The sequence below is a fragment of the Onychomys torridus genome, chromosome 1 (genome assembly GCF_903995425.1).
Source record: "Onychomys torridus chromosome 1, mOncTor1.1, whole genome shotgun sequence".
In the NCBI taxonomy this organism is placed as follows: Eukaryota; Metazoa; Chordata; class Mammalia; order Rodentia; family Cricetidae; genus Onychomys; species Onychomys torridus.
Window position 1 is genome coordinate 85,141,106 of NC_050443.1, and position 24,975 is coordinate 85,166,080.

Consider the following 24,975-nt stretch of genomic DNA (forward strand, 5'->3'; position numbering starts at 1 on the left):
TCTCCTCAGCAGCCCAAGGAACTTTTGCTGCATACTAGCACACAAAGAAAGTTTAAAGGGTATAGGAGATTTTAAATAACACCCTGTGTTCTATAAGAATACCAAAGATTAAAACTGAATATCAACACCAATTGATATGGTAAAAAATATACAAACTCATGGAAATTAAACAACTTAAAACTGAAGAAATATTAGGTCAAGACAGAAATCAAGAGGGACTAAAAACTTTTATGAATTGAATGAAAATGAAAATACAATATATGCAAGCTTATGGAACACAATAGAGGAAAGTTCATAGCAAAAGTGACTTTTAATTCAGCATTTTTGTAATTATATACAAGGAAATTTACTATTGATTTCAAATCACTTCTCAATCCAAATACTATTCCATACCATGTATTGCTTAGAGCTATTTTCTTAATTTTATTTTTAATTTCTGAAATTACAACTAAAAATTTTTCCTCTGCTTTCCTATCTGTTAACTTTTCCATTTCCTTTAAAAAAGATTCTACTATTTGTTATTACTGAAAAGCAATGTTCACTTCAGAAATTGTTATGGTCATGATTATAGACAGTGTTAGAAATACCACATTATTTTATGTTTATATCTGAAATTTAAAAATGTAACTGGGATATATAATGTGCCTTAGAATAAATTTGACGAGTGAAGGAAAGAACAAAGGACATTACCGCTAATCTAGAAACACATTTACATTTGTGCTGCTTGGTTGTTGTCACTGACTCTTTACTGTTTGGTTTGGTTACATGCCTACTTACTCCATCCCTATTTTTTGTCCTCCTTTTCATTTAATTACCTTTGATGTTTTCCTTAGGTCTAACAATATCCTTTGCTCTAGAAAAGCATTTTATTGATACAGTTGGAGAACTACATGAAAACCAAATTTAAAAGTAGAGGAATGGTTGAATGTGGGAAAAGTTAGAAAGCAAAACTCTTTTATTTTGTATTCCTAATGGTAAGTAGTATCAAATCCCTACAACTGGAATCCCTCCCCAACTATTTTGCAGTTATTCTCCTGAGAGCCCCTTTGACATCCTTGTTTCTCAGGCTGTAAATGATGGGATTCAGCATGGGGGTCACTGCTGAATAGAACACTGAAATCATCTTATCCTTTTCGTTCATTGTCTTGGAGTTTGGTCTCATGTACGCAAATATTGCTGAGCCATAGAAGAGGACAACAACAATGAGATGGGAACCACAGGTGGAGAAGACTTTGAGCCTCCCCTCCCCAGACTGCATCTGGATCACAGTGGAGATGATGTTCCAGTAGGAGATGAGGATGAGGGAGACAGGTGCTAGGAGGATTATCACCCCCATTGCAAAGATGGCCATTTCTGTGCTGTAAGTGTCTGCTGAAGCCAGCTTCAGGAGGGCAGGAGGTTCACAGAAAAAGTGGTTAATGACATTGTTTCCTCGGTAAGGGAGACGCAGTGTGAATGTGGTATCTACCAGGGACACAAATGCACCACTGGCCCAGGACCCTGCAGCCAGCTGGACACATACCCAGTGTGTCATGATGGTGGAGTAGTGCAGAGGCTTGCACACAGCCACATATCGGTCATAGGACATCACTGCCAGGAGTGCACACTCTGTACACCCAACCAGAAGTAAGACGACTATCTGAGTTGAACATCCAGCAAAAGAAATGGTCTTTTTCTTTACCAGGAAGTGGATGAGCACTTGGGGAACTGTGGTGGTAGAAAAGCAAAGATCAGCAAAGGACAGATTTCTAAGGAAAAAGTACATGGGAGTGTGGAGTCTGGGGTCTGTGTGAATGAGGATGATGATGAGCAAATTTCCCAGCACAGTGATCAGGTAGACGAAGAGAAAGAGGAAGAAGAGCAGGGCTTGAGTCTGTGGGTCCTGTGAGAGGCCCAGGAAGATGAATTCTGTCACAGACGTTCTGTTGTCTTCACCCATGAATGGTTATTTGTCTCTCTAGATGAACATCAAGGAAAGAAACACATATGCACCAGTTATTTCAGAATACCTACATAACTGTGTAGTAGGAATCTTAAAAGTTCTTATTAATAAAATCAAACCTGAGGCCAGTTATTTGGGTGAATGCTGGAAGATCAGAGGAGAGACAGAACAAGCCACAGTTTCCTCACCTCGCCAGTTCCTCAGCTGCTCTTGTTTCCTCAGACTGCAAGCTTCTGTGTCCTCATCCCAATGGTTCTCAGCTGAACTGCTGCTCAAAAGCCTAAATCCTTAACCCCCCAAAATGCTGAACCAGCCAAATGCGTAACCAGCCAAATGCTGCTAGCTTCTGGTCTTCATGCCTTATATATCTTTCTCTTTCTGCCATCACTCCCTTGTGTCTCCATGCTGGCTGTATCCTTGAACACACAGAGATCCGCCTAGCTCTGCCTCCCAAGTGCTGGGATTAAAGGCGTGCACCACCACCGCCCACCTTCTGCTATGGCTTGCCCTAACCCATTTTCTAGCCACTATTTTTGGCTCTGTATCTAGTGGCTGTTCTCTGACCCCAGATAAATTTATTAGGGTGTACAATATTTTGGGGAACACAATACCACCACATAAATGGGTATTTTGTTAATTCAAAATTGGACTATTGAGTTCTGTAAAACCATTTCCATGTTCTGAAAGACTAAATTTTTTTTGGACTTTGTGGTCTGACAACAGAGAACGAAAGATTATTTTTGTTCTCCCCTTGCATCTTTTAGTGGCACCAGTAAGAAAAATAGCATTTTGAGTGTGTTACATCACCACCCATCTCTGTTCCTCCTAATGAGGCGAGAGGCCTGTGGTGCTGCTCAGAGTACACTGAACTTTTATGAAGGTCTGAGGAGCAAGTATGTTGTGATGACCTTAACTAGTGATTGACACTGTGAACTATATGGTAATATTTATAAAACCGTTCTGTTTCATTTGCAAAATGATTCTATGGAATCACTCTTTAAAGTAAGGAAAAAATAGACAGTTATGATAAAGCAGTTAACAGTCTGTGATCCTATCACTCAAATTCCTTTATCTCCAATGTAAAAAAGTTCTGTGGATTATCAATTAAAAATAGCTGTGTCTTTGGCTATTACACTTGTATCCTTTTCCAATTCCCCAAAGTCTGTCTTCTGCACAATTTTATATCTCTTTGCACATAGTCCTTTTGTACTAATGACACCAGTTTTTATCCATTGGTGTCACCTAGTAGCTATCATTGGTAACAATTTCATGCCATTCTCCTTTAAAACACTTTAAGTATGTAATAAAATGTTACTATCTTTCCTACATCGTGTAATATAAAAATAACTCAGTAATAGTCTCATGCTAGTAACTCTGAGCACTTCTGACTCTCTGCATCCTGAAAGCTTTCTTCTTCCTTCTTCAAACATTGCCTGAGGAGAAAGTTAACATCTTGTGAGGCCCCTCTGATGATGGCTCATATCACCTCGTTGTACAAACAAGGGCATCTTTTTTTTTTTTTTTTTTAGGATGTACAGCTATCCTGTCAGACAGAATAATCAACAAACAAAAATTAACATTCAAGCATACCTTTAGTTTTGTTTCCATTGTTTTAGTTTTGCAATGAAAATTATTAAGAGGGCAAACATTAAGAAATGAGACAAATATCACTTGTAGATAATTTCAGTGTGGGTCTTTAAAATGTCCAAGCCAATTCTAGAATTATATGATAGAGGAGGGTTTCATTGGAGGCATCAGTGTGGGGAAGAAGTGAAAATGAAGAAAATACTAAACACGTATATGAAATTCCCAGAAAAAATATTTTTGAAAACTCTATTTTAAACTTTATTATTGTATATCTGAAAGAGAAATTCACATTATCATATAAGTCTTAAACTAGACATTAACATTTGCCCAAAGATAGAAATGAAAATATAATTAATATGATAATCTTTTGTGTATATAATATGGCTTCTAGTTATGTATTTTTATGGGATTTTTGTGTGGTTCTGCATCTATATGTGTTTTTGTACTTTTGATTTTTTCTGTTTGTTTTGTCCTATTCTAATTTGTTTGATTTTTGTTTTATATTATATTATTTTATTATTATTCCTTAGATGCCTGTTTGTTTCCAAAATAGGACAGAAATGTTGAGGATTCACATGGGGGGGGGCATGGGGAGGCTCTCAGAGGAGTAGAGAAAGGGGAAACCTTAAACAGAATATATTTTATGAAAAAATAAATTTTTAATAAGAGCAAAATAGAAAAAAATAAACTAATATATAAAATATATCTTTATTGAGGGTCCTTAGAAACTACTCTTATGCCCTTGAATATGTAGTGCATGCACAGTTAGTTAGTTAACCCACAGCAAACACTGTGTTAATGAATAGTGGAGAGTCTTGGTGTGGAGGAACCTAGCAGGAACAGTGAACATAGCACAGGAGAATTTTACTCTACTGTGTGCTTACGTATGGTGATTGCTTTAGTTTTCAATTGAGCCTACATATTCTGAGTAAAAAAAAGATAATAAGATTTTGAAATAAGTAGACAGTTAAAATGAAAATATGCAAGAATTGGAAGTACACATGTTACAAAGAAAGTAATGTCAGAGTACTTCAAATCGATGCTGTAAATTGGAGGAGGAGTCAGTTACAAAAGGATACCTGAGGACTAGGACTTAATGCTAATATTAGCATTTCCAATAAGCAAAATTAATCTGCATCATTATGTAAGTCCTAGTTGAATAAGTGACAAGGTAGGTACAAATAAAACGTGCTCACATAATTTATCAAAGTAAAAATGTACCATTGGTTTTCAGTTTGTTTGCCCATGCATTTCACATAGACATGTGTGTGTGTGTGTGTGTGTGTGTGTGTGTGTGTGTGTGCATATATGTTTAAAAATAAGGTTGTGACTTATTGAATTCATGGAGTATAAGCTGTGTAAACCTGACTACAAAGACTCAAAGTTCAAAAAGAACTGAAAACTTTGACACAAACATCTTAGTATATACAGTCACAAAACACAATGAAATAATGAAATGAATAAATGACTGGGACAGATGACATAAAATAACTTTTTATAATGTGCAACAAAGAACTAATAATGAAATACGTGATGAATACTACAAGAGAAATACAAATGTCAACTGACAATTTATAGTAGATTAGAATCTCAGTACAATTTAGCACAGCCAAATTAAAATTAGTTACCTCAGTTCTTCACCTGATGGATGATAATTTTGAATATATGATATCTAAATCAGGTATATATAATTTCTGATATTGCAAACTACTATGATCAGCATAAATATTATTTATGTAAATAGAAAATATATTAAAATGAACACATTCCTCTGTAATTCTCTCTAACATTTGTGCTTTCAAGTAAGTAGTGATCATGTATTTCTGTGAGTGATGAGATTGTAATTGACAATCCTCTTTTCAAGCTTGTTTGATTTTATTATCTGAATACTCAATAATGAAAGAAATCTTTGTATTTGTAATCAGACAATAAATAGTATATTTCACTGGATCCTTTAGAATCTAGCTCTTGGATACTTCATCATTGCCCCACTTTCCAGTCTACCCTCTACATTCTAAAACTTTGTAAAAATCCAGTTTAAAGTTGATGTTGGGTAGAGAATTAGTTTTGAACTCTCTGTATCTTCTCATCTACTGTTAAGAAGTTACTCGATCTACATTTTTATGTAGATAATGAAAATGAGCTTCAAATTAAAGACATGAATTTTCTAGAGCTTCAATGTCTAGATTGGAATCAAGTTCTCTAGATGCAAGTCTCGTGCTCTTGTTCACAATACTCACCCTCTCTTCCTAAAAACCTGGTAATGTTATACAAGGGTTAATGATTGAACAGTACAAAATGAAATCAAGCCTGGATTTTTTATGCTCCCAGGCATGTCCTGTGGCCTCAAGGCTTCATGCACTCAAGGAGAACAAGGAATGTAGCCAAACATTAAATCCAAAATGTTACTTAAAGTGTTAAAAAAAATTGGTTGGTAATTTTCTGTAACTCACCTGTGTGGTTCCCTATAATAAATTTGTAGGTGACAGCATGGTGTTGCACAGTCAGAAGGCTGGCACCCTTACAGGCATTACCACACACACTAACAACCTTTAATGAAGAATTTACATTGTTTTCTTCTTGATATGATTCTTACTAATTGCACTCCAACATTGTTAAACAGAAAAGAAGAGACAGTAGCACATGTTACAATAGGCAAATGGTTGGAGCAAGCCCAGTGTGCACTGACAAAAGGTGTTCTGTTTAGCTATAAAAAGGAGGAAATCCTGTCATAATCTGTTTTAGAGATGAGCTTCAGTGATCTATTATACCAAGTGAAATAGACCAGTCACAAAAGACAAAAACTGTGATTCACATGGGCTCCCTAAAATGGTCCGACTCACAAAACACGGAGGAAGAGAGGAAGAATGGTGTAATTTTGTTCAATTTGTAGAATTTTAGATTTATAAAGTATTCTAGAGATACTAGTCATATAGTCTAAGTATAAATAAAACACTGTCAAATTCTATAATTGATGGGGTGAAGAGGATAAATATTGTTGTTTTCAACCACAATGTCATAAAGTATTTTTTGCCTGAGAGAAAGGGAAAAGTTGTGCAGACTTCATGATTCTACTGTCCTGTATTTTTGTCTGTGTTTTCATTATTGAATTCATCAAGTATTCATTCAGCACTCTCCACTGTTGCTTTTTATGATACATGTCATCATCTAGTCCTGAAACATATTCATCTCATTTACCCCCTAAGTATACTGTAATTGTGATCATTTTTTTTTAAATCAAAGCAAAGCTCTTACCTCTTCCCATAGCCTCTTGATTTTCTATGGTATTTGTTATATTTAAGTGAAAATGTTTCTTAAAACCTCTCATGTTTCAGTTGTTGGACATCCTATATTAGTGTCTATGTTTTTGTAATTTACCACATCTTCACCATTATCATCTAATATGGCTTGAAAATTTGATTAATGGTTTTATGTCACCTTGCTATCATCATGATTGGGCAGGAAAATTGGAAAAAAATGCTAATGGTACTGCTGCAGAATTTGAACGGTTATCTTGGATCATAGAATATTTGAGGTATAATTGAAAACACTGAGCTTGTGGTGTACTGCTTGATAGTGATCATGTGACTTAAAATTCACATAGTAATCATTCCATTTTTCCCTTCAAGTAAGAAGGCTAAACATCCAGATTCTAGCACAGGGTAAATTATCTGTGGGATTAACATGACAAATAGTAGCTCTCAAGAACAAACTCCCTGTATAAAGGAATGTTGGTCATCCTCACCTACATCTTTCCTCAACTTGATTTCATCTTCTAATTGTTCCTCAGTTCATGAGTGTCATGATTTTAGACAACAGACACAGCATAAATATTTACCTCTTCCTTACTCTCTAGCCCAGGCAGAAATACTCTCTGAGTCTTTAAAACTGTGATTCACAGTCTTTAAGGCAGTTGTTCTGGTCCCATTGGCCTTTTTTCTTCACAGTCAGCTTTATTATAACTGCTTTCTAAAGTTTTCCAGTCAATACACAGGCATGTTTGTTATTATTTTATAAAATCTATTAAAATGTGTAATAGTTCTCAAATGCAATTTTAAAACTTTCTAATATATGTCTCCATAAACTTAGAGTGGATTGCTGCCTATACATTCTTTAAACTTACATTTATTTCTATTAATTGTAGTTCAACATTGTCTGACAAATGCTATTGATTAAATAAAAGCCAGCTTAATGAAATAATAAAGAGTCTCATGCTGACACATTTACATTAACACACTGAACAAAAAACTATATTTGAAAAGAAGGGAAGATGTGTACTAATTCATTTCCCACGTTTTTCCAGTGTAGGAGAATAAGGTTGCATACTGGACATGCCTGATTCAAATTTCAAAAAGCAGAAGAAAATGAGGAAGGAACACCAAATTGGAGGCAACGAGAGAGCAAGAGCCAGAGATTAATATGGGAGCTCAGATTTAAAAGCAAAAAGAACAGAGGATTAAAACCTCTTCATATGGAAAGGGCATCAAGAATGGGACTCCTTGGAAGAAGTAATTCCCCCTCAGCATCTTCCCTACCCTCACCTGGAGCACTGGTAGTTGAGAACACACAACAGGAGATGGGTGATGGAAGTAGAGTGACAAATGGAGGTGTGGTTTCTGCAGCCTGTTTCCTTATCCTAACAAGCAACCTCCATTGCTGTCTCCCATATGTGGTGAGGCTGGGACATCATCTGGGTTGCAAGTCTTACTCTATCCTGTTGCAAAGAATACTGTTTGTGAAAAGATTCAACTACATATTCAACTACCAGCCCAGAGGAGGTTCCTCCAGGAAGTCTTCAAAACTGAGGTCCTAAGAGCTGTTATTGCCAGATCATTCCCTGGAGCATTTGGGCTGTTAATTTTTTAAAAATCATTCTACAAGACTAGATCTCAGTGGGATTAAAAATAATCATCTGTGACTGAGATACTTTAATCTCTTCTGATGTGAAATGGAATCACTCTGTGATCATCTGGGATCACCAAGTCTTTGAACTCTAAAGTGGAGCACTCAGTATTGTTTGCAACATAAAATGCAGCTAAGAGAATTGCATTCGTGCCTCAGTATCTTCAGTGAATTTCTTCCTGTATGTCTTTAGATATTAAAATTCTAGAATACTCCTCTCTTGTATAATTAACTAATATTTTCTCATAATTTATGTATACACTCCCTTCCGCTTTAAGTTCTCTAATTATTACTTATAATACCTAAAATAATCTTCAAATTATCCAGATGTGTATATTCAAATATCAATTTTGACTTATGATTGGTGAATCTGTGGATGCAGAATATGAAGGGAGGAGTGACAGATGGTGAACTGTTCAATTTCTGGATAATTCTCCCAAATTAAGAGCTTTCAGAGGAGTCAACTATTTTCTGTATTTTTGCCAAAAATGTCCCAATCTCCTTATTGCACATGGGAAAATCATGCCACAGGTACGTGGTACAGAATAAGATGTCTTCACTTTAGATGGAGGCTTCACTGGATCCCCTGAAACAGATTAGAATGAAAGCCTGCTGAACCACAGGCTGGACAATGTTTGGATCCTCACAGGTTTAAAACTAGCAAAACCTGGCTTTATGCCCAAAAATATTTGAAAAGTAGCCCTCTAGATTACAAGATGAATGACAACATCCTTGATTAAATTAAGAAATACAGGAGAATAGACAAATTTATTAGTTCTAAATTAAATGTATATATAATAAACAACTATAAATTCCAAGGCAAGATCAGGAGAGAGTTCCCATAGAAAACAAAAAGCACAGAAATAAACCAGGAATTTGGAAAATGAGCTGACCATAGGGAAAATGAAAAGATCAAGAAGCATTTTTCCCATACACAGTGATTTGTGCCACATAAAGGCAACATCAAAAAATTCTGGGGGGCAATCACTACTTGATTGTGATATTCAAAGTATTATCTTAATTTTTCATTCTAACTTTTACTTTTCTGGTAATACCATCATTACCTTGTCCTTTGTGTAAGTCAGAGATCTTCTGATTTTCTTAAGGTTAATGTCTATAATGACAGTAATTCTGTTAGCTGTATTTCAAAATAGTGTTAGTCACTAAGAAAGAAAGACCCCAAATAAAACTAGCCGAGATATCCAACCCAAAAGATGACATACAAAAAAGCACGCACTGTGACTTCTTCAAACGGTCTTTTTAACACCTCAACTAATAAATTCATAGATGCCAAAATGTGCTAAATGTTAGATCAATGTGTGATGAAGTTCAAAAAAATCTTAGAACTAAAAGTGACGTCTGTATGATATGAAAGGGGTATAAAGTAGCACATGAATGAAGTAAGAAAATTGGTCCATGATTAAGGAAGAAGCCAGCAAGGAAAGAAAAGCACTCAGCAAAACTGATGTGAAATTAGCAATAGGAATGGAAAGACAGCAACAATTCTGGAAACTTAACAAAGATATTTAGAATCTGAAAACAAAACAGAAATATTGTAAATAAAATGATCTCCATGAATCAAACAGAAAACATATAGACACATCCAAGTTAGAGAAGGAATACCTTATCCATAAAGTTCTAAATGAAAGTAAGAGTACCAATCCAACCACACTGACCTTGAGTGACCTATAGATTTCCTAATATATGGTTACAAATCTAAACTGCATACACAATAGCCTAGAAGAGGAAATAGACTAGGTTCCTATCAACAGATGAACAGGTGATAAAAATGTTTCATGCAAACATAATGGAATTTTACTCAACCATAAAGAAGGATTAAATTATACCATTAGCAATAAAATGCATAAAACTTGAGATCACATGTTAAGTGAAATAAGACTGACTCAGAAAGACAAACATTGTACTATTCAGTCCTAAGTAGAACCTACATTTGATAATATGATGTACCAGAAGGTGAAATACCAGCAATGAAATGTGTTAGAGAAACAAGCAGAGAGCAATAAAGAGAAGGAAGACAAAATGCTGCATAGTTTCTTTCATGTACATAAGTCTGTGTGTGCACATGCACATGTGTGTATGCTCATGCATGTGTGTGTGTGTGTGTGTGTGTGTGTGTGTGTGTCTGTGTGTCTGTGTGTCTGTGGGTGTGTGTAAAGCAGAAAGGGGACTATTTGCAAGTGGAAGAGATCAGTAAGAGAGGGAGTGAAGAGCTGGGGAAAATAGGTGGTAAACTTAAGAGAAGCGTGTTAACACAAATCTTAAAAGGTCTTATAATTTAAAAAAAAGAACTGAGCCAGATATTGTAGTGAAAGCTGAAAGATCAGAGATGCAAAATAGCCAGCCACTAGTATACCTCTATGAAATCCTCAGCATCAAGAGAGCAAAGTTCCTGTTCCTCACGCCTTATATACTTTTCTATATCCTGCCATATTACTTACTGGGATTAAAGGTGTGTGTCACCACTGCCTGGTTCTGATTCTCTCATGTATCCCAGTATGTCCTTGAACTCACAGAGATCCAGATGGATCTCTGCCTCCCGAGTAATAGGATTAAAGATGTGTGCCACCACTGTCTGACATCTATGTATAATTTAGTGGCTGGCTCTGTCCTCTGATCCCCAAGTAAGACTTATTGGGGTACACAATAGAAGTTCAATGAAAATGTTATAATGGAACCCATTACTTTGTATCCTAACTAATAAATTTAATTATTAAAATATCAAGAACAAAACAATGTTTTTTCACACTTGACAGATTATGTGAAATGTATATTGCATATCGCAGTCAAGAGATACTCTGTAGTGATCAGCACAGGACATTTAAAGGTACATCCACATATAGGCACAGGAGACAATGTGTTGATTTGTTTTTGTTGATTCGTTTGTTTTTGTTTGCCTGTATTTTTTTAAAGAGAGAGAAAGAATGGATGTGGAGATGAGTGAGTAGATGGAGTAGGGAAGACTAGAAGAAGTTGGGGGAGGTGTAAAGAATGAACAGGAAATATTCTATGAAAAAAAATTGCAAAAAAATTATAAAAGGCAATTATCTTCATTATAATTTCCAACAGTGAGGTTTTCTGTTTTAATGTTTGCTTGATTCTGGCTTATTATATTTTATTGAGACATGGTCTCACTTTATAACATATTCTGTCTTAAAACTTATAGTCTGCCTACCTCTAGTTCCTGAGTGCTGAGATTACAATTATGCACAGTATGCACCATTCATTTTCTCTTCTATGACCAAGGAGATTGCTGGGTGCTGGACCAATAGACACATGAAAACAAAATGAGAGAATCAAAGCTAATAGAATGAAATTGACCTCACATGCCAACTTGTATTCTAGGAGTATAGCTGTAAATCACCCTGCTCTCATCATGGTCTGTAGCCTGGAGCCGCTCTAAGATAGGCTTGCTCAATTCTAGTAACTAAAAGTATACAGGAATTTCTACATCAACCTATCAGAATTATGTTATCTGGTAAATGTAATAGTTTTTAAAAGGATATATACTTTTCACCTTTTTCTTCTTTTTCCACTTTCATTTTGTTTTTGAGAAATATATATGTATCTTTCATAAAAGTATGAGTTCACAGACGTGAAATTTTAAAAATAGACTGGTCTGACACTGGAAATGCATAGTAAGTTATAGTATTTGCAACTAGTCTTCGATATTGTGTAGTCTAATTATCACACTAAACTTAGCAGTGTTGTTGGTGTTTTGGTGATTATGTCTCAGAAATCATTGCCCTGATTAAAGACACAGTAATAAGAGGAAAAAAATAAACAAATAGATGAAATCAAACTAGTAGTTGTAACTCAATGAAAGTGGTTTGCAAAATGACAACCTACAGAGACAATCAAATGGGAACCACTGCTGAATTTCAAACCATGTTGTAAAAAGGAGGTGAATTTTATTCTTGAGTATTAAAGGCATACTTACATGTTGACAAATCATTTTCAGTGTTGTACAGAGAAGTGATAAGAGGACACAATTGTGAATAAAAAAAAGCAATTGGTAAGACTAAGCTGTAGCTCAGAGGTTGGGAGTGGGAAGGGAGTGCAGTAATGCAGAGGAGAGGAGGTGGTGAGGTACCTAAGTACATAGGCTGTGTGTAAGGTAAAATCAACCCAGCCTGCCCAATCCCAGCCTGTAGAATCTATGCCTGATGCAAGAGACTAAAAAGCTAGTTGGATAGGCAACAGGTGGTTTCTCTGTTGGATTTGTTTATTTGGGTGTGTGTTGTGTGATGACTTGGCTGCTATTCTAATCCGTTTCAGAAATGATAGTGAAGCCTCCATTCAAATGGTCAGGACTTCTGGTTGTGTACTACATGCCTCGAGTAAGACTTTGCCATATGAACAGAAAGCAACTGGACTGTCTTGAGCACAAAGGCAGACAGAGGCTTAAATCCTCTGGCAGTTGGTAGTTGGAGAAATTTGCCTAGAAGTCAAAGGGATCACAGCCTTTTCCTCCTGTCCACATGTTCTACACCCTCAGTTGCTCTACCTAATTGACATTAGTTTTTAAATTACACCATTCCTGAACAAGTGAAGATAAGTTATATATTATAAACAGTCACTGAAATATTTAAAAATATAAGAAAATTGCACAATGGATTATAGTTAAATATGAGTAAATTATGAAAGATATTCAAATATTTACAGATTTTGGGATCTGTAAAGATCCCAGAGAATTGCTCCACATTGAGATGAATATTGAGGGATGAATGCACTTCCATCAGCTACATTTTTCTTTAAGTTTTCATTACTTTGATATTTTGGGGATTTGTAGATTCTTTTTTATTTATTATATTTGGGTTTTAATTTTGCACATCAGCCATGGGTTCCCCTGTCTTCCCCCCTCCCGTTCCCTCTTCCTACCAGCCACTCCCCTCCATTCTCATCTCCTCCAGGGCCAAGACTCCCCTGGGGATTCATTCAGCCTGGTGGATTCAGTAAAGGCAGGTCCAATCCCCTCCTTCCAGGCTGAGCAAAATGCCCCTGCATAAGCCCCAGGTTCCAAAAAGCCAGCTCATACACTAAAGAAAGGTCCAGGTCCCATTGCCTGGGTGCCTCCGAAACAGTTCAAGCTATTTAATTGGCTCATTTATCCAGAGGGCCTGATCTAGTTGGGGGCTCCACAGCTTTTGATTCATAATCCATGTGTTTCCACTAGTTTGGCTTTGTCCCTGTGCTTTTTGCAATCTTGGTCTCAACAATTCACATTCTTACAGTCCCTCCTTTTTCTTGACAATTGGACTCCTGGAGCTCCACCTGGGGCCTGGCAAGGATCTCTGCATCCACTTCCATCAGTTATTGGATAAGAGTTCTAGCATGACAATTAGGGTGTTTGGCCATCCAATCACCAGACTAGGTCAGTTCAGGCTTTCTCTCAACCATTGCCAGTAGTCTACAGTGGAGGCATCATTGTGGATTTCTGGGGACCTCTCTAGCACTTTGCTTCTTCCTGTTCTCATGTGATCTTCATTTATCATGGTCTGTTATTCCTTGTTCTCCCTTTCTGTTCTTGATCCAGCTGGGATCTCCTGCTCCCCTAAGCTCTCTTTCCCTCAAACCATTCCCGTCATTACCCCCACTCACGTCCAGGTTGTTCATGTAGAGCTCATACATTTCTCTGTCATTGGGCGATCCCTGTGTCTTTCCTAGAGTCTCATTTTCTAGGTGGCCTCCCTGGAATTGTGTAGCAGTCTAGTCATCTTTGTTTTACATCTAGTATCCTCCTATGAGTGTGTCCATACCATGTTTGTTTTTTCTGAGTCTGTGCTGCCTCACTCAGCATGATTTTTTTCTAGATCCATCCATTTGCCTGCAAACCTCATGATGTCCTTGTTTTTCTCTGCTGAGTAGTACTCCATTGTGTATATATACCACATTTTTCTTTATCCATTCTTCAGTTGAAGGGTGTCTAGGTTGTTTCCAGGTTCTGGCTGTTACAAACAATGCTGATATGAACATAGCTGAGCAAATGCCCTTGTGGTATGATTGAGCATTCCTTGGGTATATGCCCAAAAGTGGTATAGCTGGGTCTTGGGGGAGATGAATTCCCAATTTTCTAAGAAAGTGCCATACTGATTTCCAAAGTGGCTGTACAAGATTGCATTCCCACCAGCAATGGAGGAAAGATCCCACTGCTCCACATCCTCTCCAGCATAAGATGTCTTCAGTATTTATGATCTTACCATCCTGAAAGGTTTAAGGTGGTATCTCAAAGTCATTTTGATTTGCATTTCCCTGATGATTAGGGATGTTGAGCAATTCCTTAAATGTCTTTCAGCCATTTGAGCTTCCTCTGTTGAGAATTCTCTGTTTAGTTCTATAGCCCAATTCCTATTTAGAGTATTGGGCATTTTGATGTCTAATTTCTTGAGTTCTTTATGTATTCTAGATATCAGCCCTCTGTCAGACGTGGGGTTGGTGAAGACCTTTTCCCATTCTGTAGGCTGTCACTTTGTCTTGTTGACCATGTCCTTCACTCTACAAAAGCTTCTCAGTTTCAACAGGTCCCATTGATTGATTGTTTCTCTCAGTGTCTGTGCTAATGGTGTTATATTTAGAAATGATTTCCTATGCCAATGCGTTCAAGACTACTTCCTACTTTCTCTTCTATCAGGTTCAGAGTAACTGGATTTATGTTGAGGTCTTTGACCCACTTGGACTTAAGTTTTGTGCATGGTGACAGATATGGATCTATTTGTAGCCTTCTACACATTGACATCCAGTTATACAATCACCATTTGTTGAAAATGCTTTCTTTTTTTCCATTGCACAGTTTTGGCTTCTTTGTCAAAAATTATATGTTCATAAATGTGCGGGTTAATGTCAGGGTCTTCAATTTGGTTCCATTGGTCCACATGTCAGTTTTTATGCCAGTTCCAAGCTGTTTTTATTACTGTAGCTCTATAGTAGAGCTTGAGGTCGGGGATCATGATGCCTCCAGAGGTTGTTTTATTGTACAGGAATCTTTTGGCTATCCTGGGTTTTTTGTTTTTTTTTTCTATGAAGTTGAGTATTATTCTTTCCAGGTCTGTGAAGAATTGTGTTGGGATTTTGATGGGGATTGAATTGAATCTGTAGATTGCTTTTGGTATGATCGCCATTTTTACTATGTTAATCCTGCCTATCCATGAGCATGGGAGATCTTTCCATTTTCTGACATCTTCTTCAATTTCTTTTTTATGGGATTTAAAGTTCTTGTCATATAGGTCCTTCATATGCTTAGTTAGAGTTACCCCAAGGTATTTTATATCATTTGTGCGTATTGTAAATGGTGATGTATTTTTGATTTCCTTCTCAGCCTGTTGTCAATTGTATATAGGAGGGCTACTGATTTTTTTTTGAGTTGATCTTGAATCCTGCTATGTTGCTGAAAGTGTTTATAAGTTGTTGTAGTGGGTATCCATCCCAGCATTGGCCTGGAAGTTCCAACCCACATTGGTCACTCCCACAAGGCAGGGCTGGGGGAGGAAGAAGAAGACCAGGATCAAGAGGAGAGGTCTCTCTTGGTTCTGGGACCCTGGATGCTGGAGGTGGACTGAGCAGAGTTCTCCAGAGAACACTGCCAGACTGCACCATACCTTTGCCAGAACCTACAACCTGTCCCTTCATTTGTAAGTTACCACACAAAATAAACCTCCCTTTTAACTACGTGGAGTGGCCTTAATAGTTTCACCAATAAGCTGTATCAGTTTCTTGGTTGAATTTTTGGAGTCAATCATGTATACTATCATGTCATCTGCAAATAGGGAAAGCTTGAATTCTTCCTTTCCAATTTGTATCCACTTAATCTCCTTATGTTGTCTTATTGCTCTAGCTAGAACTTCAAATACTATAATGAATAAGTATGGGGAGAGGGGACAGCCTTGCCTTGTTCCTGATTTTAGTGGAATCGCTTTGAGTTTCTCTCCATTTAATTTGATGTTGGCTGTTGGCTTGCTGTAAATTGCCTTTATTATGTTTAGGTATGTTCCCTGTATTCCTAATTGATCCAAGACCTTTATCATGAAGGGGTGTTGGATTTTGTCAAATGCCTTTTCACCATCTAGTGAGATGATCATGTGTTTTTTTTTTCTTTGAGTTTGTTTATATGGTTTATTACATTGACAGACTTTTGTATGTTGAACCACCCTTGCATCCCTGGGAGGAAGCCTACTTGATCATGGTGGATAATTGTTTTGATGTGTTCTTGGAGTCTGTTTGACAGTATTTTATTGAGTATTTTTGCATCAATGTTCATGAGGGAGATTGGTCTGTAGTTTTCTTTCTTTGTTGCATCTTTGGTTGGTTTAGGAATCAGGGTAATTATAGCCTCATTCAAGGAGTTTGGTAATATTCCTTCTGTTTCTTTTATGTGGAACTATTTAAAGAGTATTGGTATTAAGTCTTCTTTGAAGATCTGGTAGAATTCTGTACTGAAACCATCTGGTCCTGGGCTTTTTTTGGTTGGGAGACTTTTAATGACTGATTCTATTTCCTTAGGGGTTATTGGACTATTTAAATGGTTTATCTGGTCTTGAATTAACTTAGGTATGTGGTACCTATCCAGAAAATTATCCATTTCTTTTAGATTTTCCAGTTTTATGGAGTAGAGGTTTTTGAAGTATGATCTGAAGATTCTCTGGATTTCCTCATTGTCTGTTGTTATGTCCCCCTTTTCATTTCTGCTTTTGTTAATTTGGATGCTCTCTCTCTGTCTTTTGGTTAGTTTGGATAAGAGCTTGTCTATCTTGTTGATTTTCTAAAAGACCCAACTCTTCGTTTCATTAAATTTTTGTATTGTTCTCTTTGTTTCTATTTTATTGATTTCAGCTCTCAATTTGATATTTTCCTGGCGTCTATTCTTCCTGGCAGACTTTGCTTCTTTTTGTTCTAGAGCTTTCAGATATGCTGTTAAGTCACTAGTGTGAGATTTCTCCAACTTCTTTATGTGGGCCTTTAGTGCTATGAATTTCCCTCTTAGCGTTGTTTTCATAGTGTCCCATAAGTTTGGGTATGTGGTGTATTCATTTTCATTGATCTCTAGGAAGTCTTTAATTTCTTTCTTTATTTCTTCCTTAACCCATTGATGATTAAATTGAGCATTATTCAGTTTCCATGAGATTGTAGGTTTTCTGTAGTTTTTATTGTTGTTGAAATCTAACTTTAAACCATGGTGGTCTGATAGAACACAGGAGGTTATTCCAGTTGTTTTGTACTTGTTGAGATTTGCTTTGTGGCCAAGTATGTGGTCGATTTTAGAGAAGGTTCTATGGGGTGCTGAGAAGAAGGTATATTCCTTTTTGTTAAGGATGAAATGTTCTGCAGATATCGATTAAATCCATTTGAGTCATAACATCAGTTAAGGTCTTTATTCCTCTGTTAAGTTTTGATTTGGGAGAGCTGTCCAGTTGTGAAAGTGGGGTATTGAAGTCTCCCACTATCAATGTGTGAGGTTTTATATGTGATTTAAGCTTTAGTAATGTTTCTTTTACATATGTGGGTGCCCCTGTGTTTGGGGCATAAATGTTCAAAACTGAAACTTCATCTTGGTTGATCTTTCCTGTGATAAATATGTAATGTCCTTGATCTCTTTTGATTGATTTTAGTTTCAAGTCTATTTTGCTGGATATTAGGGTGGCTACACCCTCTTGCTTCTTAAGACCATTTGAATAGAAAGTCTTTTTTCAGCCTTTTATTCTTAGGTAGTATCTATCTTTGAATTTGAGGTGTGTTTCTTGTATGCAGCAGTAAGATGGGTCCTGTTTTTGTATCCATTCTGTTAGTCGGTGTCTTTTTATAGGTGAATTAAGTCCATTGATATTAAGGGATATTAATGACCAGTGATTGTTCATTCCTGTTTTTTTGTTGTTGTTGTTGTTGTTGATGTTTGTTTGTTTTGTTTTGTTTTGTTTTTTGGTGGTAGTGTGTGTGTACTTCTCTTCTTTGGGGTTTATTGCTATTGTGTTATCTATTTTCTGTTTTCATGGGTGTATCTGCCTTTCTTAGGTTGGAATTTTCCTTCTAGTGCTTTCTGTAGGGCTGGGTTTGTCTTGGAATGTTTTGTTCACTCCATCTATGATGATTGAAAGTTTTGCTGGGTATATTAGTGTAGGCTGGCATCCATGGTCTGCATTACATCTGTCCAGGTCCTTCTGGCTTTCAAAGTCTCCATTGAGAAACTGGGTATTTTTCTGATGGGTTTGCTTTTATAAGTCACTTGGCCCTTTTCCTTTGCTGCTCTTAATATTCTTTCTTTATTCTGTACATTTAGTTGTTTAATTATTATGTGGCAAGGGGATTTGGGGGGGGGGGGTCTAGTCTTTTTGGTGTTCTATAGGCTTCTTGTATCCTTATAGGCATTTCCTTCTTTAAGTCGGGAAAGTTTTCTTCTATGATCTTGTTAAATATATTTTCTGTGCCTTTGAGCTGGTATTCTTCTCCTTCCTCTATCCCTATTATTCGTAGGTTTGGTCTTTTCATGGTGTCCCAAATTTCTCGGACATTTTGGATCATGACTTTGTTGGCTTTAGTGTTTTCTTTGACTGATGAATCTATTTCTTCTACTGTATCTTCAATACCAGAGATCCTGTCTTCCACTCTTGCATTCTGTTGGTTATACCTGCATCTGAAGTTCCTATTCATTTACTCAGATTTTCTATATCCAGCATTTCCTCTGCTTGTGTCTTCTTCATTTTTTCTATTTCCCTTTTCAGGTCTTGGACTGTTTCCCTCATCTGTTTCATTGCTTTTTCATGATTTTCTTTTAGGGATTTATTGTTTTCTTCTGCTTTTTTTTTTTTTTAAATAGCGTTCTTCCCATTTTTTGTTTTTCTGTTTCCACTTCATTTTTGATTTCTTCTATATAAGGCTCTAGCCTCTTCATGATGTTATTTATAAGGTTGTTTACTTCTTTTTCTTCCATTCTGTGATGTGTAGGTCTAGCTGTTGGAGAAGGGCTAGGTTCTGGTGATGCTGTCTTGCTCTTTATTTTGTTGTATGTACTTCTGCCTTGATATCTATCCATCTCCTTGTGGTTCATTCTTGGTCTTATCAGCGCACTTGGTCCAGACAGATCCAGGAAGCCTCTCTCTGGTCCAGATGGAAGCTCTGGGTTGGCTGGGAGCTCTGGTCCAGATGGGAGTGCTGGCTAAATGGGAGCTGGGGGCTGCTCTCTAAGTCTCAGGAAGTGGGTGGGGTCTCGGGCAGAAGGGTGTGGGTGCATGGTGTGGAGACTGCAGAGTCTGCCTGCAGTCTTAGAAAAGTGGACCCTTACAGCAAGTTCTGCCAAATGGCCAGAAACTGGGGCCAAGTTGGGCAGGACTTCCCCTGAATGGGGTGGGACCTAGGGGCAGGCCTCTATGGATGGGACCCCAGGCACTCATCTCTGGTCCAGATGGCATTTCTGGGGTGGATGGAAGCTGGGACCTGATTTTTAAGCCTCAGGAAGTAGCTGGCATCTCAGGCAGATGGTGGGGGCACGGCGTGGAGATTATAGGGTCTGCCGGGGTCTTGGAGAAGGGGAACCTTCCCAGTGGGGTTGTGTGGGTCCTGCCCTATGGCCATAACCTGGGGCCAAGTTGGGTAGGTCTTTCCAGGGATGGCTGGTGCCCAGGGGTGGGACCTAGGGGCGGGCCTCTCTGGGTGTGACCCCAGACACACACCTATGGTCCAGATGGGAGTTCCTAGGCAGATGGGAGCTGGGGTGTGGTCTCTGAGTCTCAGGAAGTGGATTGGGTCTCTGTATCTTGTCCAGATGGGACTGGTTACTTGATCTTTAGTTTTAACTTTGGAGGAAGCTTCTGATTTCAGAAATTTATGGTAATGTCAATTTGTCTTTTAAATTGCAGTAGCAAAGAGTGTTTTAACAGTAGGGTTTTTTTTTTCAAATCACAATCAAACTAGTAAATCAAATGATCAACTACTTCGAATATATAAATATGCTGAAATCTTACTAATAAGTTACAACCATTTTGTTTTGTGGTCTTTCTAAGTTTATAGGCTTAAAATTTCTAATAATAATGTGGAATTTCAAAAACAGAGAAAAAACTCTGTTTAAATCTGTGACTTCTCTTTGTTTCTCATTACAGGGACATTGAAGTGTTAAGTTGTCCTTCATTGATATTGCCCATAACTTAGATTTTTTCTATTAGCATACTTCTACGTTCAAGACATAAACAAAAGCAAAGGGATGCAAGAGGAAAAACAGCTGAGGAAATATTCCTCGTCCTAAGTGAAACACAGTGAACTATCCTCACCATCCTCTACCAACTATTTTCTCATGCTACAATAGCAATGGTATCTGGACCGTAATCCTGTTGTTATTATTATTATGTGAATTTTGGGGACACAGAGGGCACAGATTCTCACTATGTACCCTTGGCTTAGGACTTACTATTTATACCAGACTGGCTTTGGATTCACAGAGATGCAAAGGCCTTTGTTTCTCAAGTCCTGGACTCTAAGCATGTGTAACCATGCTTAAACATGATCCCATTATTATGATAAGATATTATATAAAAAACTTATTATTGTCTTAAAATTTTTAAATAGCATGCATTTTAGGAGTCTTTATATCAGCACTGTTAGATAAGTATAATTTACATTACCATTTTACAGCTGAGCGAAACTAAGCAAAGCAAACTAGGTAATTTGCTGTTGGCCACACATCAACTACATAAACCAAGAATGAAAGACTATTTATTCATTTTTCCTTGATTACTTGAGTGTATGCATGCATGCATGCATAAGTGTGGTGTGTGTGTGTGTGTGTGTGTGTGTGTGTGTGAGAGAGAGAGAGAGAGAGAGAGAGAGAGAGAGAGAGAGAGAGAGAGAGAGAGAGAGGTGTAAGAATGACCATGTAATCCAGAGAAATTTCCAGATCTTTAGGATCTGTTGTTGCAGGCAGTTTTGAGCTGACACTGAGTGTTTCAGGGATTGAGCTCATGTCCCCTGGATGAGCAGAAAGCTTAAATTAGGCAGGATCTCAACACAGAAGTGGAGTGGTAGAGATCCAACTCTAGTCAGTAAGTTATACTGCTTCCTTACATCTAACGGCTGTTCATGGTCAATGGACACTTACTATAGGAGAAATGCCTATAAAATAAATGTATAGTTCGAATGCAAATATACACACATACAGATCCATTTACAGGTCATGCAAAAATTTAAGTGACACGGCACATACAGAGTGGAAATGCTTGCTTTTCACATAATATTCCATCATAGTTGTGTTACCATATCATAGTTGGAAATTGCAACTTTTAAATTTTTATTCAGAAAGCAAAAATATCATATCTAATGTTTTGTTGTTTATGTAAATATGTTTTGATTTGCACTCTATGTGTGACTTTACCTATTTTTGCCAACAGGGGTTAAACTGCTTTTTTACACAGGGTTTTGTGTATTCATTACTAATTTTAAGAAACTATCAGCAATTAGGAATATTACAAATTGCTCTTCAGTATATATGCAAATACATTCTGAATTCTAAAAACTGTTAGGTTGATTTTTTTATTGTGTATATTTTAGCACTCATTGTACTTTATATTATGTGAACTCTCATCTGCATTGCAAAGTTCAAATGTCCTGCTAAAGTCAAGAAGATTTTGCCAAGCTTCATCCTTTGACATTATCTTCATTCTCTATCAATATTCTTATGACTCATCTAATCATCAGATGCTTCATAAATCGAAAGCAGTCAATTCTGTAATATTGAGCTCAAGGGTTTTCTTATCCAGCTGTCTTATTTTTAGATTTACATCTAGTCTTTTAAATTTGCAAACACTCCTGTAATTCTATCACTTTTTATCCTGTGAATATTCTCTCTATTCTTTCAGAAATAAATATAATTTCGATTAAAATCAAGGCCAGAAATATAACATTGGTTTCCATGTCAAATTCCCAAGTTTTATAAAGGTGTTTGCAGTATAAAAATGTATCTTCAAAAATAAATGTCAAATACATGAATAAATGACTCTAGTTAACTTCATTGTCAGAAATATAGACTCCTGTTTGTGAAAGATTATTATTCCCCTGGTTTGTTTTGTTTTGTTATGGGTTTATTTTTTGACAGACACTAAATACTTATTTTTTAATTTCCATATTACTTCTTTGACCTAGCAAAGAAGGATTGCTTCTTTGTTCCTTCTTTTTCCTTCCCTCCTTCCATCACATAAGAAGGAAGATGCTCCTTTTATTCCAGTTTCTCCTTTCCTCCTTTTGCAAAACAAAACTGGCCCTTCTTCTTTCTTTCTTTTCCTTCAGTTCAATTTTCTTTCCGTACTCTATTTTAGATCCCTTTTATTTAAATGATCAATTAGATAAAGCAGATAAAAATGTATGACAAATGAGAGAAAAATGTAAAAGAATGACAAAAAAGAAGAAAAAATCTTGGAGAACATTTCTTTTCTCCACATCTCTTCCATGCTCAACAAAGTCACATTGCCATCTCAGAAAATGTTATCTTGAACTCATTCTCCTGAGAGCCCCTTTGACATCCTTGTTTCTCAGGCTGTAAATGATGGGATTCAGCATGGGGGTCACTGCTGAATAGAACACTGAAATCATTTTATCCTTTTCATTCATTGTCTTGGAGTTTGGTCTCATGTACGCAAATATTGCTGAGCCATAAAAGAGACCAACAACAATAAGATGGGAACCACAGGTGGAGAAGACTTTGAGCCTCCCCTCCCCAGACTGCATGTGGATCACAGTGGAGATGATGTTCCAGTAGGAGATGAGGATGAGGGAGACAGGTGCTAGGAGGATTATCACCCCCATTGCAAAGATGGCCATTTCTGTGCTGTAAGTGTCTGCTGTAGCCAGCTTCAGAAGGGCAGGTGCTTCACAGAAAAAGTGGTTAATGATGTTGCTTCCTTGGTAAGGAAGACGCAAGGTGAATGTGGTATCTACCAGGGACACAAATGCACCACTGGCCCAGGACCCTGCAGCCAGCTGGACGCATACCCAGTGTGTCATGATGGTGGAGTAGTGCAGAGGCTTGCACACAGCCACATATCGGTCATAGGACATCACTGCCAGGAGTGCACAATCTGTACATCCAACCAGAAGTAAGACAACTATCTGAGTTGAACATCCAGCAAAAGAAATGGCCTTTCTCTTTACCAGGAAATGAATGAGCACTTGGGGAACTGTGGTGGTAGAAAAGCAAAGATCAGCAAAGGACAGATTTCTAAGGAAAAAGTACATGGGAGTGTGGAGTCTGGGGTCTGTGTGGATGAGCACGATGATGAGCAGATTTCCCAGCACAGTGATCAGGTAGATGAGGAGAAAGAGGAAGAAGAGCAGGGCTTGGGTCTGTGGGTCCTGTGAGAGGCCCAGGAAGATGAATTCTGTCACAGACGTTCTGTTGTCTTCACCCATGAATGGTTATTTGTCTCTCTAGATGAACATCAAGGAGAGAAACACATATACATCAGTTATTTCAGAATACCTACATAACTGGGTATTTTATTAATTCAAAATTGGACTGTTGAGTTCTCTGAAACTATTTCCATGTTCTGAAAGACTAAATTTCCTTTTGGACTTTGTGGTCTGACAACAGAGAATAAAAAATTATTTTTGTTCTCCCCTTGCATCTTTTAGTGGCACCAGTAAGAAAAATAGCATTCTGAGTGTGTTGCATCACCACCCACCTCTGTTCCTCCTGATGAGGCGAGAGGCCTGTGGTGCTGCTCAGAGTATGCCCATCCCTCATATAGGTGTGATGGGCAAGCAAGACCTTAACTTGTGTTTGACATAGTGAAATCTGTGATAATATTTATGAAGCCTATCTGATTTATTATTTGAAAATCATTCTAAAGAATCACTCTACAGGGTGAGGAATGAATAGAAAGTTATGATAAAGGGGTTAGTATTCTGTGATCCTATCACTCAAATTCACTTATCTCCAATGTAAAAACGTTCTGTGGGTTATCAATAAAAATAGCTGTGTCTTTGGCTGTTACACTTAGCATCCTTCTCCAAGTCTCAAAAGTCTGTCTTTTGCCAAACACCCTGACAATCGTGCTGGAACTCTCATCCAATAACTGATGGAAGTGGATGAAGAGATCCTCAGCCAGGCCCCAGGTGGAGCTCCAGGTGCCCAACTGACAAGAAAGGGGAGGGACTGTAAGAGTGTGAATTGTTGAGACCAAGATTACAAAAAGCACAGGGACAAATAGACAAATGAATGGAAGCACATGAATTATGAACCAACGACTGTGGAGCCCCCACCTGGATCAGGCCCTCTGGTAAGTGAGACAATTGAATAGCTTGAACTGTTTGGGAGGCATCCAGGCTGTGGGACCAGGATCTGTCCTTAGTGCATGAGCTGGCTGTTTGGAACCTTGGGCTTACATAGGGACATTTTGCTCAGCCTGGAAGGAGGAGACTGGTCCTGCCTGTACTGAATCCACCAGGTTTAAATGAATCCCCAGGAGAGTCTTGGCCCTGGAGGAGATGAGAATGGAGGGGAGGGGAAGGGGAGAAGGGGGGGGGGGGCGGGAGGGGGGAGGACAGTGGAACCTATG

General features: G+C 37.6%; 2 protein-coding genes across 2 annotated transcripts; both read right to left on the reverse strand.

The window, feature by feature from the left end:
• Positions 1-1,015: 1,015 nt before the first annotated feature.
• Positions 1,016-1,939, reverse strand: LOC118574075 (olfactory receptor 2D3-like). Its single transcript, XM_036174714.1, has one exon. The coding sequence runs from the start codon at positions 1,937-1,939 to the stop codon at positions 1,016-1,018; it is 924 nt and encodes a 307-aa protein (XP_036030607.1).
• A 20,964-nt stretch (positions 1,940-22,903) lies between these two features.
• On the reverse strand, positions 22,904-23,827 carry LOC118574108 (olfactory receptor 2D3-like). The gene has a single exon (XM_036174771.1). The coding sequence runs from the start codon at positions 23,825-23,827 to the stop codon at positions 22,904-22,906; it is 924 nt and encodes a 307-aa protein (XP_036030664.1).
• Between the last annotated feature and the right edge of the window lie 1,148 nt (positions 23,828-24,975).